The sequence below is a fragment of the Hordeum vulgare genome, chromosome 2H (genome assembly GCF_904849725.1).
Source record: "Hordeum vulgare subsp. vulgare chromosome 2H, MorexV3_pseudomolecules_assembly, whole genome shotgun sequence".
NCBI lineage: Eukaryota > Viridiplantae > Streptophyta > Magnoliopsida > Poales > Poaceae > Hordeum > Hordeum vulgare.
Window position 1 is genome coordinate 317,753,750 of NC_058519.1, and position 15,447 is coordinate 317,769,196.

The 15,447-nt window shown below is 45.4% G+C and overlaps 1 protein-coding gene across 1 annotated transcript; it reads right to left on the reverse strand.

The window, feature by feature from the left end:
- Nucleotides 1-1,001: 1,001 nt before the first annotated feature.
- On the reverse strand, nt 1,002-4,675 carry LOC123426167 (small nuclear ribonucleoprotein-associated protein B'-like). Its single transcript, XM_045109942.1, has 2 exons — nt 3,743-4,675; nt 1,002-1,267 (listed from the first exon to the last, which is right to left on the reverse strand). The coding sequence occupies exon 1, from the start codon at nt 4,551-4,553 to the stop codon at nt 3,759-3,761; it is 795 nt and encodes a 264-aa protein (XP_044965877.1). The 5' UTR covers nt 4,554-4,675; the 3' UTR covers nt 1,002-1,267; nt 3,743-3,758.
- Nucleotides 4,676-15,447: the final 10,772 nt, after the last annotated feature.

Sequence of the window (15,447 nt, forward strand, 5' to 3'; positions counted from 1 at the left end):
TGTTTAGATAATTAAAATAGTGATCTAAACGCTTTTATATTAGTTTACGAAGGAAGTATATATAATGTTAAAAGACGTCTTATATTATGGAACAGAACAAGTATACTTTTCCTATTTCCACTAAATATGCAGAAATACAAGTCTATAATCAGTCTATAATCTCTTTGGTATTACTCCAGTTATTGTGTTCCAAAATTTGCTACAACAAAGATTCAACCGATTGAACCAAACAACCACCATAGGAAAAATCCTAAGAATTATATCTTTACCTAATAATAAAGAGGCTATTGATTCCGTCGTAAACCCACCGAGGTGATTTTACAAAAAAGCCCTTACTGTTTATGACATTAACCTTGTGGTATATATTAAATATTTTTTTAAATACTCATATCTTTTAAACCGTAACTTCAAATTTAACATATTATACATGGAATTTGATTAGAAAAATATATAGAATTTTAATATGATATTATTTTATCTATTAAATGTTTAATAAAAATACTATCTAGGGTGCAATCTTAATAAATAAATCATTATTCGTCTTTCTTTCATACCGGTACTCATCCGGGTTGGGAATGAACACGTCAACAAAATCAGGATTAGAGATGAAACTGAAGGTCACTTGACTGATTCTTTGTACGTATTAAATCTACATGCAAGCTGTGTTAAAATAAATAACCTGTGAAATTTTGAACTGCATTTTTATAAGATAAGACCATCTTTATTTGTATCGTAACTATAAATTCTCAAATTATAGACATTTTTTATAAATTAAGAGTGTGCCGTATGGTATTTCTTTCTCCCGTTACAACGCATGAGCCCTTTTGCTAGTAATCATTAAAAATTCCTATGAAAATCCTTCGAATCAGAAGCCATAAATTTGATTCCATGACACAGCAACCCACACTGGCGCTTCCAAGCCTCCTATGGCACACTGGAGTAGATCACATGAGTAACAGCATAATTCATATCAAAGAACGAACAAATGAAACAGATACACATGCAAGCAAAGCAATTTATGATCTGAAGTTAACAGAGCGAAATAACATCTCAATACAAGTGCAAGCACATCCAGCAACAAGGCCCCGACACAACAAAATAGTATATCCATGTCCCTAGCTTAACAACCAACAGTTAAACAAGCTTTAGCCTCTTTTACGTACATCGCACTGGACAACAGTCCGTCTCCTCCCATCAAAAGCAAGAGTGCTACACTGACAAGGCTTTTATCTCTTCTCAAGGTGAATCTTCAATGGAAGCACCAAACCTGCAGAGGAGATCAAAATTCAGTACAATACACATCAAAGAATGAGTCTCAATACTTCCTCCAATCCATATTACTTGTCGCTGAAAGTTTCTGAAGCAACCGCAAGTAATATGGGTCGGAGGGGGTATTAAATAATGTGCAAGGAGAAACTGCAATCAAATTTATATATAAAGAGACTCAAGCCGAATTACCTAGCCTACAACTGTGCTAACAATGTTTAGCTACAGCAGAACATCACATGAAACAGTCATCAAACAAAGAATATATAAGCACACATTAAATTCAATTGTCAACAATCCCAATTGGCTATAAACATCTTTCTCCATGCTTAATAAGCACGTCCCTAAAGATGAATAAGCATGTGATTCCACACCATTTTCTGACCTAGGATGATATAGGTTTCTCCATAAAAATTTACTTCAACACAACATACACCAGCATCCACAAGAATATAACAAAGCGCACAAAAACAAGCAAAATCAGGACAGTGGGCACATGTGCCACAATCTATGACAGAATCATGAGCATTGTTTAGAAAGCGGTAAAGCGACCTAAAGCGAGCACCACCCACTCTAACGCTTAAGCGACACCTAAGCGCCTAAAGCGGGCAAATATCTAAGGCGCTGCCAGGGCGCCTTGTCACTTAAGCGACGCTTGAGCGTCTGAAGCGGGACGCTTTATAAACAATGATCATGAGGAGACATCACTAATGTGATCCATAGAGGTGAGCTCAACACAAATAGTACCTACAACTAAGGACTTCATCATTGCTGTTAGACAGAACAAAGGTATCAAATGAAAACTTATAGATTAATTTCAGCTTGGGGTTCTGAGAAACTCGAACACCATTTGGATGCATCCAAAGGCACATGACAATAATCAACTATGCAAAACATATAGCACCTATTAAATGCTTAAGCATACAACACCTCCAGGAGTACATAATAATGTGATTTTGTGATAACAACACAGAAGATTTGATCTTAACAAACACTACAAAAGAAGAGTTCTTCGGCATTCAGATTTTCTTGTACCGTCTACATTTGAACAAATTAATACTGCCAAATAAGAAATCATATTTCCGACTTTACTCCAAGAATAGACATACTTATATGACTTGAGACAACAATATACTACTACTTGAACTACCAAGTATAAATGATCATATTAGGAAGAGCTTAAGCCGCCCAGGTATGTCTTCCGGCCAAAGGACTCCACACTGCCTGCTTTCTGCATCAAACAAAAGCATCTAACAATTTTCCTCAATGCCTATGTATACAACCATCCAACATGACATCATTCAACAGAAATTTTGGGCAAATATTACCACACATATGAAACTTAAATTAATGAATTTTAGTTCGTGGTGAAGCACTTTTTTAATGTTACACCGCTCCCATAGACCATCCATTAGACGAAGATTTGATAGATTTATTATACAAGTTAGCCTTTTGCCTCATGGCATGACATAGGTAATTCATGACAGCATAACATGCGGAATGCAGATGCATTTCCATCTCATAATAGACTACAGGAGGAAATGGAACTGATTTAGAATGAAGAGTACTTTTGTACATTTTATGGATATAAAAATCTCCACTCCCAAGACACAGATGGTGATGATGGTGTATTTTTCATCTGTCATTTCTGACCCTCCGATCTACTTTTAATGCATGCGAGGTAAGCCATGGCAAAAAGACAATGGACCCCCTTAATCTGCTCGATAACCCCTTAGTCTCTCAAAATAATCCCCATCCCTGCCACACCTCATCCAAACAGATAAGAGGAATATACTTTGGGTGAAAACTAAATATTTTAGTGAAATATACCAAGCTAGGGTGATTTTTTTCCAAGTTCGTGAACATGTATCTATTTTGTATATGTTGCAATGCACAGGCATTTTCCTGGTTGAAGTAGTGTTAAACTACATATGACTACTAAGTGCAATTGTTCAGGAAATCATAAAGTGGTAACTGCTTGGTCGCCCAATTGGCCAGTTAATCGGCAGATTAATCACTTAACCGGCTACTCGGTGACCCTCGAGAAGCTATTAATAGGACAGAAAACTGATTAATCGGGAGAGTTGTTGAACAGTGGCTAGGTGTCTAAGTGTCAGGAAAGCCACAGGTTATGGTATATTCTAGGCTTATAGCATGCATCTAAAATATTTGGCCGGCAAAAACAGAGAGCAAGGAAGTTAGTAAGTAATATACACTATCCAGTTATAGATACACAAGACGGATCTCAGCAGCTAAACATTGTGCAGAACACTAGAACTAGGATCAGGTAAGCAAGCCACCATGAGACTAAGTTGAAAATATGACCAAGCTACAAGCATCACTGCAAATAGTTCAGATCAAGATACGATTCTTTGAACTAAAAAGTATGAACAATATAACAGTGCATTATCACAACTAGCCAGACTATTTAACAACAGTTGAATGCAGATCGAAGAATTCTAGTGCTGCTACTTACCAGATAGGTTTTTCTACTACTGGGGGTTCTGTCCAGGCTGCTGTGGACCAGGCGGCGGTGGCGGCATTCCATGCCTGGGTGGTTGTCCAAACTGCGGTGGTGGCATCGGCCTCATCCCTGGCGGTGGTGGCATGCCTGGCATCCCCGGCCTCCCTGGTGGCGGCCCCATCGGTGGCGGTCCCCTCATGAACTGCTGCGGCGGGCCCCCAGGGTATGGCGCAGGCGGGGGACCCGGTGGGCGCTGAAACTGCATCTGCATTGGTGGCGGGCCACCCGGTCGCATGGACGGCATACCCATCGGGGGCGGGCGGACGACCTGTGGGTATGCGACCGGCGGCGCTGAGAGGTTCGGCATAGGGGGACGCGAGATCTGCGGCTGCATCATGCCAGGAGCCGGACCGCCTACACCCCGAACAGGGCCAGAGAGACCGGGCTGCGCCTGGAGCAGCGGGCCGGTGGCCACCCCACGGCCGGCAGCGCGACCAACGCCAGTGCCGGAAAGGGCGCCACCGCCAGCGGAGGCCTTGGCCCGGGACTCATCGGGCGGGGGCGGGCCCTCGACGGTCATGGAGACGACCTCCTCGCCACGGAGAAGGAGCAGGCCGAGCGTCCTCCGCTCCTCGCGCTCGCCTGTGGTCTTGGAAGATTTTGAGGGCGGGAGCTTGCGGAACTCCTCGCAGTCGCCGAGGACGAGGTTCATGTGGCGATCGAAGGCCATGAACTTCCCCACGAGTTGGCGGCCGTCCTGGATGGTCACGCGCATCCGGTAGTTGACGAACTGGAGCATTTTCGAACCCTTGGGGTTCGACATGGCGGCTGGGGCGGCGGCGGCGGCGGCGGCGACGAGCGGCTAGGTTAGGGTTTCGGCGGCGAGGAAGAAGCGGAGATGAGAGAGGGGTTTTCGTGGGGGTTTGAGTTTGTATGGGTTGGCTCGAACGGGGTAGGCGTTGTCGCAGACTCGCAGCATCAGGGTTGTCGGTATAGGCCTGGGCCTTCCAGATGGGCTTGGGCATGGTTCAAACTTCGCAAAAACAACTTCCCCACAACTAAGTACCAATTCTCAAATTGCCTAAAAAATTATCAATTCTTAAAAAGAAAAAACGCCTAATTACCATGATGAGACCCCTAAAAAAACCAAGGACGAGTGGACTTCCCTAAAAAAAATGCACAGCAAAATCGATCAGCTGAGAACATGAAAGATTGCTTCGAGGGACTGAATCTTCATGGCAAGGGACTGGATCTTTCATGGCAAAGAGAAGATGGATCTAGGCTTCTGTAACACCCCAGATGTAATCCTTACCATATTTGGATCCTTTCCTATGTTGTGGAACCATGTTTGGATGTTATAAAGTTGTCATTTCATGTGGATCATCTCATGTGATCATCTTGCATCATGGCATCCCTTTCAAGTGCATTGTGTTCAACTCCATATTGATTGTGATAGCTTTGCTTTGGTGTGATGAGTGTTGTGGTGTTTGTATACAATGCTTCCAAACATGCTTTCAAACTTCAATGCTTTTCAAACAAGGCAAAGCCTTCCCTTTTGTTATTAGAACTTGTGTGTTAAACTTTGTGGGAACGTGTTTTAAAAATGTTATACATTTAGAGTATTAATTTGTGGTTGAGGGGGTATTTGTCTTGTTGTTTTAAAGCTTTAAGTCATTTGGGGTTTTTATTAAAAAACAACATTATAAATCCTGTTTTGAATATAATTTACTTGTTCTAAAAATCAGATTTGTATTTTTTTAAATAGGGCATAAATCCCTCATGCCCTAGGTGTTTTTATTTTATTTTCAAAACCCATGTGTAAGTTGGGTATTTTGTTTTCTGTTTGGTTTATTTGAAAAAGGAAAAACCCTTTTAAGTCTTTTCTGTTTTAGCAGGCGCCCAGGTGGATCGGCTCCCTCCTCTTACCTGGGCCTCACCCCTTCTTTCTTTTCCTTCTCAAGCACCTGGCCCGCTGGGCGACCCTCTTCCACCTCCTGGCGTCGTTGCCTTTCTCCCCTCCTTTCCGTCAGAGAGTGTGTCACGTGTGTGAGAGAGTGAGCTCGACGCCGTGGCTTCACGGACGTCGAGGCCGTCCCCTCGACCCTTATTTAATCCCCTCGGCATGTGAGACCCTCGTCTAGGGTTCCTCCTCCGCCGCCACCTCGTTCCCATCTCGCTCCCTCTCCCTCTGCAGGTAAGCTCCAGAGAGTTCACAGAGAGCGCCGCCCGTCGCCGTCATCCCTCCCCTCGTCGCCGGTTCGTCCCCGTGGAATCCGAGCACACAGGGAGGATGCTGGATCCTCCCTCGATCCATTCCCATCGCTAGGAAGGGGGGGGGTCCCTTCCTTTGTCGGCCCCTCCTCGCCGTCGTCGTCGCGGGCGGAAGGAGCAGAGGGTCGCGTCGCATCACCTCTTCTTCCTCTTCGTCGAGCCTCCTTCTCCTCCTCGACGCGTTGGGGTGAGCAGTACCTCCTCCTTCTTCCTTTTCCCTCGTCGTAGAGCTATTGCTCGTCGTAGCGTAGTTGTCGTCGTCGCCGTGCTCTGCCATGGCCAGGAGCAGCAGCTCCGTTGCACCGCCGATGCAGCCGTCCTCTTGCCTAGTTAGGCGCGGGAATGGAACCCCCAGGGCTCCCTCTTCCCCCTCGTGGTGCTAGCCATTAGGGATTAGCCGTCGTTGTGTCGCCGTCGATCTCCCCTATTCCGGCCGCCGTGTGGTGGTAGGTTAGTTGCAGAGGGGTTGCTCAATAGAGCACGCTCCCCCTCTCTGGTAAGATTCCTTACCGTAGCGCAGTGGAACCGAGCCGTGCGTTGTGGGTTTGAGTCCCTCGGGACACCCTTTTATTTTTCTGTTATTTCGCCTAGAGGCAGGTGCAATGCCAGAGAGATTAGCTTGCATGCATCCCTCTCTAAGTCAAGCGCCGATGCTGTAGCGTGGTGGTGTGAGTGTGTGTGGGTATGCCAGGGGTTGTGGGTTCGATCCCCAGGGCCTCCGCTTTTTGTTTTTCCTTTGTTTTCTTTTTCTTTTTCTTTTCTTTTGCTGCATATTGTTGTTTTGTTTCTTTTAAAAAAACCAGGGGGTGTGTTTTATTTCTTTTGAGGCCTAGAGTATATGTGAGTGTATGTGTGTGCACATGAGTGCATGTGCATGTGTATGTGAGTGTATGTGTGTGCACATGAGTGCATGTGCATGTGTATGTGAGTGTGTGTGTGCACATGAATGTGTGTGTGTGTGTGCATGAGTGTCCATGCACTTGTGCATGAGGGCCTAATCCCTCATGTTTGCCATTAGTAATGTGGTGGAGTGAGTAGTGCTTGTGTGAGTGCATGTGTAGGTGTTGCACATGTGTGTGTGTTTGTGGATGAACACCTATCAATATATGTTGGTGTGACATGTTAGTGATTCCATGCTATGCCTAGTTGGGTTGTTCTAGCCCTAGTGATGTGCATGTGTAGGTGATGCTATATGTGCTAGTTTTCACATGTGATGATAGTCATTTGTAGTTTATAGGATTCTAAGTGATATTTTCGAGCTAGCTCTGTGCAATATTGTTACATGCAAGTATCCATGTATTATATATGATTTTGGGGTAGAATCATCCCAGGAATCCATTGGTGCAATCAGATTTCACTTTAGAGCAACTTCATAAAACTATTATTTTCTGATATGATGCCATGTTTAGAGCCTTACATTAGGCGGTGCTATGGCCCTTTGTGGATGATTCCTTGATGGAATGATAGTGGGTGAACCTCTCTACAACGTGGGGTCTTTGTTTTGTTCTTAGGAATTTGTATGCACCTATTGTGCCCTGTCAAAGTGGACACTTGGCTGAAACTGACAAATTTGTGAAACCTTGTGATTTTCACTAAGTCTGGGAATGTGATGTTATTTTCCTCTCATGTTGTCTTGTGTGAATTAGCTCGTGTGTTGGGAATCAGCCCATGCAACAAACTAAAGTTTGTGAGCTTTTATGTTTGTTTAGCTCCCTGTTAAATTTCATGCTTAGGCACTTCCTGTAGATATCATTTTGGAGGCTGCCAAAATGCTTCAGAGCATAAGGAGCTGGTGAAAATCTGTGATTTTCACTAAGTTCGAGAATCTGTGATATTTTGTCCAAGTTAGTGCATGTAGATCTGCTCAGGGGTGATTCCTTTGCATTAGCTTCTTGTTCAGGGTTGTAGATCTTTTGGATGGCTTCTGCCTCATATCTTGTTTGACCCTTTTAGATGGTTGTAGCTACTTTAAATATTGTAGACAAATTGTTATGTTGTTGTTGAAAACAGATTGCATGTTTGTGTTGATTTGAAGCTTGTGTGGGCATTGTTGATGGTGTGGTGTGTTCCCATGCACCACCCCACTTATATTTTGTTGCTTGATCATGTGGCAACCTGGTAATACCAGGGAGTGCCCATTGGAGTGTTTTTGTGGTTGATTTGAACCGTAAGTCTCCATAACTTGTTTTGTAGTTTTTGGTTGATCAGTAACTCCGTTCTCTATGTTCTTTATATGTTTTTGCATCGTTTTCTTGTGATGCACATGTTCATACCATATTCATGCATGTCAAGATAACTTAATATGAAGTTCTATCCAGAATTCAATTAACTCAACTAGTGCATATGAAAGTGACTAGAATAGTGATGCATGCTTCCTTCTTCACACATGCATCATATTGGTTGTTGCATTATGTTTTGCCGGTGTTCATTGGCTGTTATCTTATCTTGGGTAGCATCAGGAACAGAGAGCGGGTACGTGGATTCTGGAGAGTACGTGCAGGAAGATCAAGAGCAGTTCCAAGCTGAAGACATCACAGGCAAGATGACTGTGACTTGACACCGTATCTAGCTTTGTTATGCTTAGAATCACGTTTCCTTCGTTACATGCTCGTTGCCTACCACTTGATATAAATGCCACTTGTCTTTGCCATGAACCCCAAAAACTTCCCTCTCCTAGCAAATGTTGTTTGGCTAAGTAGGCTTGCTCAACCTCTAATGAGTAGCTTTGCTAGTTGCAGGTGCCAGCTGTCTCATGTGATAACATGAGTATTTTGATATCATTATGTTTAAACTGCTATTTAATTAATGCACCTACATACTTGGCAAATAACGGAAGGCCTAGCCTTTTGCCGGGTGATTTGTTCCGTTGTTGCCGCCTTAGTTTTCGGTTACGGGTGTTTGATTCCATAACTGATCGCTCCCAACACGTTCGGGGTTGTTATGGGGACCCCCTTGATAAATCGTGTAGTGTTAAGGCTGGTCTGGAAGGACCCAACATCGGTTTTAATCTGCTAATAACCTAATAATAATTTGCATAGGGATGGCTACCCCGAGGATTTAATCAACAACCCGGGCCAGTGCTCCTCATGAGTGTTGGTCCAACCTGTCAACCGCCGGTGGCTACCAGGGGCAACTCTGTGATTGGCCCATTGGAAGTTTGGACAATCCGTCGTGTCCTGAGAACGAGATACGCGGCTCCTATCGGGTTCGTCGACACGGCAGGAGGTCTTGCCAGATTTATCTTACCTTAGCGATATATCTTGCGTATAGGCATTCCGGTGAAACTTTGGGTCTCCTCAAAGTTGAGGTTTTCCTCTAAGGAATCTGACGAGATCACGAGTTTCGTGATAGAAGATTACTTTGCGGCCCGTGGCAGTTTGTGATGGACTAGTTGGAGCACCCCTGTAGGGTTTAATCTTTCGGAAAGCCGTTCCCGCGGTTATGTGGCAAGTGTGGATATTTTGTTAACATACGGTTCTAGACAACTTGAAGTAACTCTAATAAAACTGCCAACTGTGTGCATAACCGTGACTGTCTCCCTCGGAGACCGCTCTTCGATCGAGAACATGGTGGGGTTATGTTTTGATGTAGGTAGGTGTTCAGGATCACTTAGAGATCAATCTAGTCTTCGATCGCTCGTGTAGACCACCATATGAAAACTCTGATCATCGTAAGTTAGCCACCATATATGCTTAGGTTGCGGCAAACCCATACACTAAACCTTCCTCACCTAATAACTTGGCTAGATTCGATACCAAGGTCATTAGATTGCCGAGTCCCCGTGGCTCACAGATTACTACAAACCCCAACAGGTACAGGTACGCCTGATGCAGGAGATCCTGATGACAACCAGCTGAAGTGGGAGTTCGACGAGGACTCTGGCCGTTTGTATGTGAACTATCCGGAAGACTGAGGCCGTGGTCGTGATCCTGGGCCAGCATACGGGATGTTTTAGTTCATCTGTTTTCTGTTTAAGTCCGTAGCTGGACCTTCTGCTACTCTGAATAATGTGTGTATGTAAGTTATATGCTATATTCTTAACAGATGGCAAGTGTATGCCCTACTTGTTACTCTTTTAATTATGTATTGTGATGATTATCCCGTTTGCGAAACACATAGATGCGCCCCTTTCCCCTTTTGAGGCCTCGCCCCCAAATAAGGAAAGGGTCACATCTTAGTCATTATAGCTTCTCAAAGCGTCGAATGATTTTGTCAAGGAGGTTGGATGGTTGGCTATATTCAGGATGCAGATGACCAGGTCGTTCAACCATGCAACAGTGCTCAACGCCATGCGCAACACATGTTGTCCTTCCCATGGGTCACTTTTAATGTTACAAAAGATCCAAACATGTTCCTCGTACAATGTGAGTGCATAAGGGGTTGGAGAAGAATAATGGAGGGAGACCCATGGATATTCGGGGATGCACCGGTAGTGATTACGGAGTATGATGGATTCACAAACATAACTGACTATAGAGTGAACATGGTTCTGGTTTGGGCGAGAATCAAAGGTGTTTCTGATGGTCAGACGAAGAAGAAAAAGTTAGTCGGGAAATGTTGCTAGGAAAGTTGGGGAGCCACCGATTACACTCATGTTAACGAAGGGAGAATCGACCGAACAAGTTGCATGTATATATGCTCGTGTTTTTTGAGCCACCGATTACAGTCTAATTTTTTAGCTTTGGGTTTTTCTTTTGGTGGATTTTAAACTCAAATCTTCTAGGTGCTAGGGTGCTCACATAGCTTGTAAGAATTGCATGAAATAGCCAACGATTCATGTTGGAAGGGGGTGGCTATTTATAGTTGCAGTCTCCCAAAGGGGGAAAAGACCATTTTGGACATGACAACTGTTAGAACACATTTTCTCCTAAGTGGTTTTTGTGATTGATGACAATGCACTTTGCCGACTAACCATAATTTCAGAGATTACCAAATGGCACGAAATGGTTTATTCCCCTCGGTGTTTAAAGAGAGGACAATTACTTTCCGACAATTTCATTTTGGTGGTTTTGAGTCGTAGGAAATTCGTACTATCAAGAGGGGTCCACATTTGGAAAGGTTAGGGTGGAATCAACATGTAGACATTTGCACCCTCCTTCCTTCCCACCACTTTGGAGTATTGTGTACCGCCCCGGGGATACCCGCCACTGGTTGTTACCACCGTCGGGATCTAGACTGCCCCCACATATCAAACTAGTTTTTTCTGCGCACTTTGTCCTTACTCATGCGCACCTGGGAACAACTTCCCACATGGTCACCCATCCTGAAATTACTCCAAGCTGAGCACGCTTAGCTCGGGAGTTCTTTCCCAATGGGCTCCCGGAAAAGAAGGGATTCCTTATTGATATGAGTAGTCTATCATCCCTGATTAACCGGTCTATGACATACATGTTGGAAATATGCCCTAGAGGAAATAATAAAATAGTTATTATTGTATTTTCTGTTTCAAGATAATCGTTTATTATCCATGCTATATTGTATTGAATGGAAACACAAATGCATGTGCGGATGTATAGACAAAACAATGTTCCTAGTGAGCCTCTAGTTGACTAGCTCGTTGATCAAGGATGGTTAAGGTTTCCTAGCCATAGACAAGTGTTGTCACTTGATGATGGGATCACATTATTAGGAGAATGATGTGATGGACAAGACCCAAACTATAAACGTAGCATATGATCGTGTCATTTTGTTGTTATTGTTTTCTACATGTCAAGTATACATTCCTATGACCATGAGATCATGTAACTCACTGACACCGGAGGAATGCCTTGTGTGTATCAAACGTCGCAACATTACTGGGTGACTATAAAGGTGCTCTACACGTATATCCGAAGGTGTCCGTTGAGTTAGCATGGATCAAGAATGGGATTTGTCACTCCGTGTAACGGAGAGGTATCTCGGGGCCCACTCGGTAATACAACATCAGAAACAACCCTTGCAAAGCAATGTGACTAAAGAGTTAGCCATGGGATCTTGTATTACAGAACGAGTAAAGAGACTTGCTGCTAACGATATTTAAATAGGTATGTCGATAACGACGATCGAATCTCGGGCAAGTAACATACCGAAGGACAAAGGGAATGGTATACGGGATTGTGTGAATCCTTGACATAGAGGTTCAACCGATAAGATCTTCGTAGAATATATAGGATCCAATATGGACATCCAGGTCCTGCTATTGGATATTGATCGGAGAGTATCTCGGTCATGTCTGCATAGTTCTCGAATCCGCAGGGTCTGCACACTTAAGGTTCGATGACGTTTCAGTATAGTTGAGTTATAGGTGTTGGTGATCGAAGGTTGTTCGGAGTCCCGGATGAGATCCTGGACGTCACGAGGAGCTCAGGAATGGTCCGTAGGTAAAGAATTATATATATAGGAAGTCCTGTTTTGGTCACCAGAAAGGTTTCGGGCTCAAAGGTAGTGTGTCGGGAGTGTCGAGAGGGTGCCGGGGGACCACCAGGAGGGGTGTGACGACCCAAGAGCCTTGTGGGCTATGATAAGAGTTGGACCAACCCCTGGTGGGCTAGACAAAGTGTGACAGCCCGATGCCGACGTTCCAGAAGATTCCCCCTTCTTTCCGTTTTCATAGTGTGTCTATCTTTATTTGTCGCATCATCATCGCATCCTGCACATCATCTGCATTGCATCGGCATCTCCGTTGCCGCCAGTTTTCAAAACTTGCATCCGTTATTAGTTGCCGCTTCTCTTCGCGTTCGTCGTTGTTCGTTCCGAGCCTGACTGCACACGCCCGCGCCCGCGGCACCGTCGTAACTCTGTTTTTTAAAGCGTGTATAAAAATTTCTCCAATTGAGCTGGAATTTGTCGTGCGGTTTTATTTATATATAGGTAGGCCGCCTGTCAAATTTCGTCGCGATCGGAGTTTGTTTGGTACCCGAACGGTCGACCGTAGCGGCACCGTATTCGGTCTACCGTCGGACGTCTGTCGGTGTTTTAAAATTCGTTGCCGCGCCGCCCGTTTTCCCTCTCGTCTCCGGATATCCCCTCTACACGGCCGCGTACCCATTCCCGCGTTCGGAATCGTCCGAATCCGACCGCACAGTTGGATCCGGAACGAAATTTCGGGTAACCTAGCCCCCCCATATGTCTATATATAGACCCCGTGCTAATTTTAGACAACCCCCTCTCCCGTGCATCGAGTTCCGTGCCAAACCCTAGCCTTCCCCACCTCTCTCTCCTCCCCCAGCCGTCACGGGCCCGCCAAGCCCAGATCAGGCCCAGGCGAGGCCCATCCGCCGCCGCCCGGCGTCTCCCTGGCCGCCTCCCGAGCCCCGCACGAGCTCCACCGGAGGGCCTCGCCAGAGTCTGCCCTGCCTGCCCGCGCACCCGCCGCCGGAGTCGCCAGCCCCGCTGCCGTGAAGCTCCCTCGCCTCCCCCGTCAGATCCCGGTTGGACCCCACCTCAGCGCCGCCGGAGTTTGCGTCCCCGACCTCGAGCTCTGTCGTCGCCGGATCCCCCTCCTGCCGCCTCCACGGGCCGGATCCCGTCGGATCCCGCCGCCCCTCGGCTCCCTCGGGTCCCTCCGCCTTGTCCCTACGCTCCCCTGCTCCGACACATCGTGGCCGGGACCTCGAGAACCGCCGCCGTCGCCTGTGTTCTTCGTCCCGATCGGGATGGGCACGATGCGCCGCTCACGTTGACCGCCTGAGCGCCCTGGGCTGGCCTCCCACGCGGCCCAGCTGCTCTGCCTCGCCCAGGCCGAGCTGGCCCAACACGCCGTGGCCCAGTAGCCACCGCCTCGGCCCAGCTCCGCCCCCGCGCCGGCCCAGCATCCGCGCCGCAGCGGCCCAGCGCTGCCTCCCCACGTGGCCCAGCTGGATCCCGAGCCGGTCTTCCTCTCCACCAAAACGGGCCGGCCCAAAGTGAGCCAACACCCGAGCACTCTGTTTTTTATTGCACAACGCATTGTTAAATTATGTTGCGCGCCTCTGTTAGGCCCATTATGCTTACATTCGGCCCGTAGTATTTTAGCTATTTTATTTCCCTGCGGTTTAGTTAATTTTAGGAATATTAGTTAATTTCTTTCACCCGTAGATTATTATCCGTAAGTCGGTACGAGGCGTATTTTATATGGTTTTGGGGTAGTTTTGCGAGTAGAACACGATTTCATGACTTGCATAATTATTTGATGTAGCTTTACGTGCCGAACGCCTAGTTTAACGTGTTGTCTTATATTGTTTCGTCCCGTATTTTTTTTCTTGTGGTCTGGACTGCCCGTATACCGTAGATTAAATGCCCATGTTTTAGGAATCATTTTTGCATGTATTTTAGAGTAGCCGTTGGTATTTTTGCGCGTAGTGTTTTGTGGTAGTTTATTTTCCCGTGCATAGATTATTTTCCCGCATTAATGTGTGGCTTTATTTTGTGTTGCAACCCCACGTATTTTATATGTTTCTGAGGTAGAAAAGTCCAAGGGATTTTTCTGTGCAATTAGTTTTAGCATTAGAGCAAGTTAGTTCGCGAGATATTTTGCTAAGTTGCCCTTTTGATGAATTCGTAGGATTTATTCCGTGCCTTGTTTGAATTAGTTGTCAACTAGGGAGTTGTTCTTGGGTGTTTAGGCTAGCCCCTGGTATTTTTAGTTGCAATAGAAATGCATGTTTAGGTGTGTTTTGATTGCCCTCAAGTTGCTAGAAATAGTGCTGATTTGGAGGAGCTGAAATATTTCTATGTCTGGAATTTTTTATATTTTGTTGCTGTGTTGTCTAGGTAGTTTAATTTCTGCTTCACCTCTTGCATGTTTGACAACATTAATATTGCCGTGTAAATAACCGGAGTGAACTAAATAATTAACGTGGAGTTTCGTCAATATGCAACTCGTTGCATATTGAACTTCACTTAATGTGTAGTGTTTGATTGTGTGGATTGTCATGCCGTGACTTGCATGTTTTCAGTAGCTCATGCATCATATGTGTTGTGCATCGTGTGGTGAATTTCGTGTGTTGACTTGTGTTTCCGGTTTGCTTCGTCTCGATAGAGTTCCGCAGCGTGTCGGATTGTGAGGACCCGTTCGACTACGTCGGTTCGTCTGCTTCACGGAGGCATTCTTCTTCCAAGCGGGATCTCAGGCAAGATGATCATTTCCCCAGATACCATTACTATCATTGCCATGCTAGTTTTACCGCTTCTATCGATTATGTCTCGTTGCCTACCACCTGTTAATTATCAGCCTCTCAACAATGCCATGAAACCTTCAACCTGATCGACCTAGCAAACCACTGATTGGCTATGTTACCGCTTGCTCAACCGTGTTGATAGCGTTGCTAGTTGCAGGTGCAGTTGCTTCCATGTGAAAGCATGGGTTCCTTGTCTTATCACCATACTTAATGATATTTAATTTAATGCACCTATATACTTGGTAAAAGGTGGAAGGCTCGGCCTTTCTAGCCTGGTGTTTCGTTCCACCTTTGCCCCCTTAGTTTTCG

Coding starts and splice junctions, on each gene's coding strand:
- LOC123426167 (XM_045109942.1), bottom strand. CDS start 4,553: ATGTCGAACCCCAAGGGTTCGAAAATGCTCCAGTTCGTCAACTACCGG.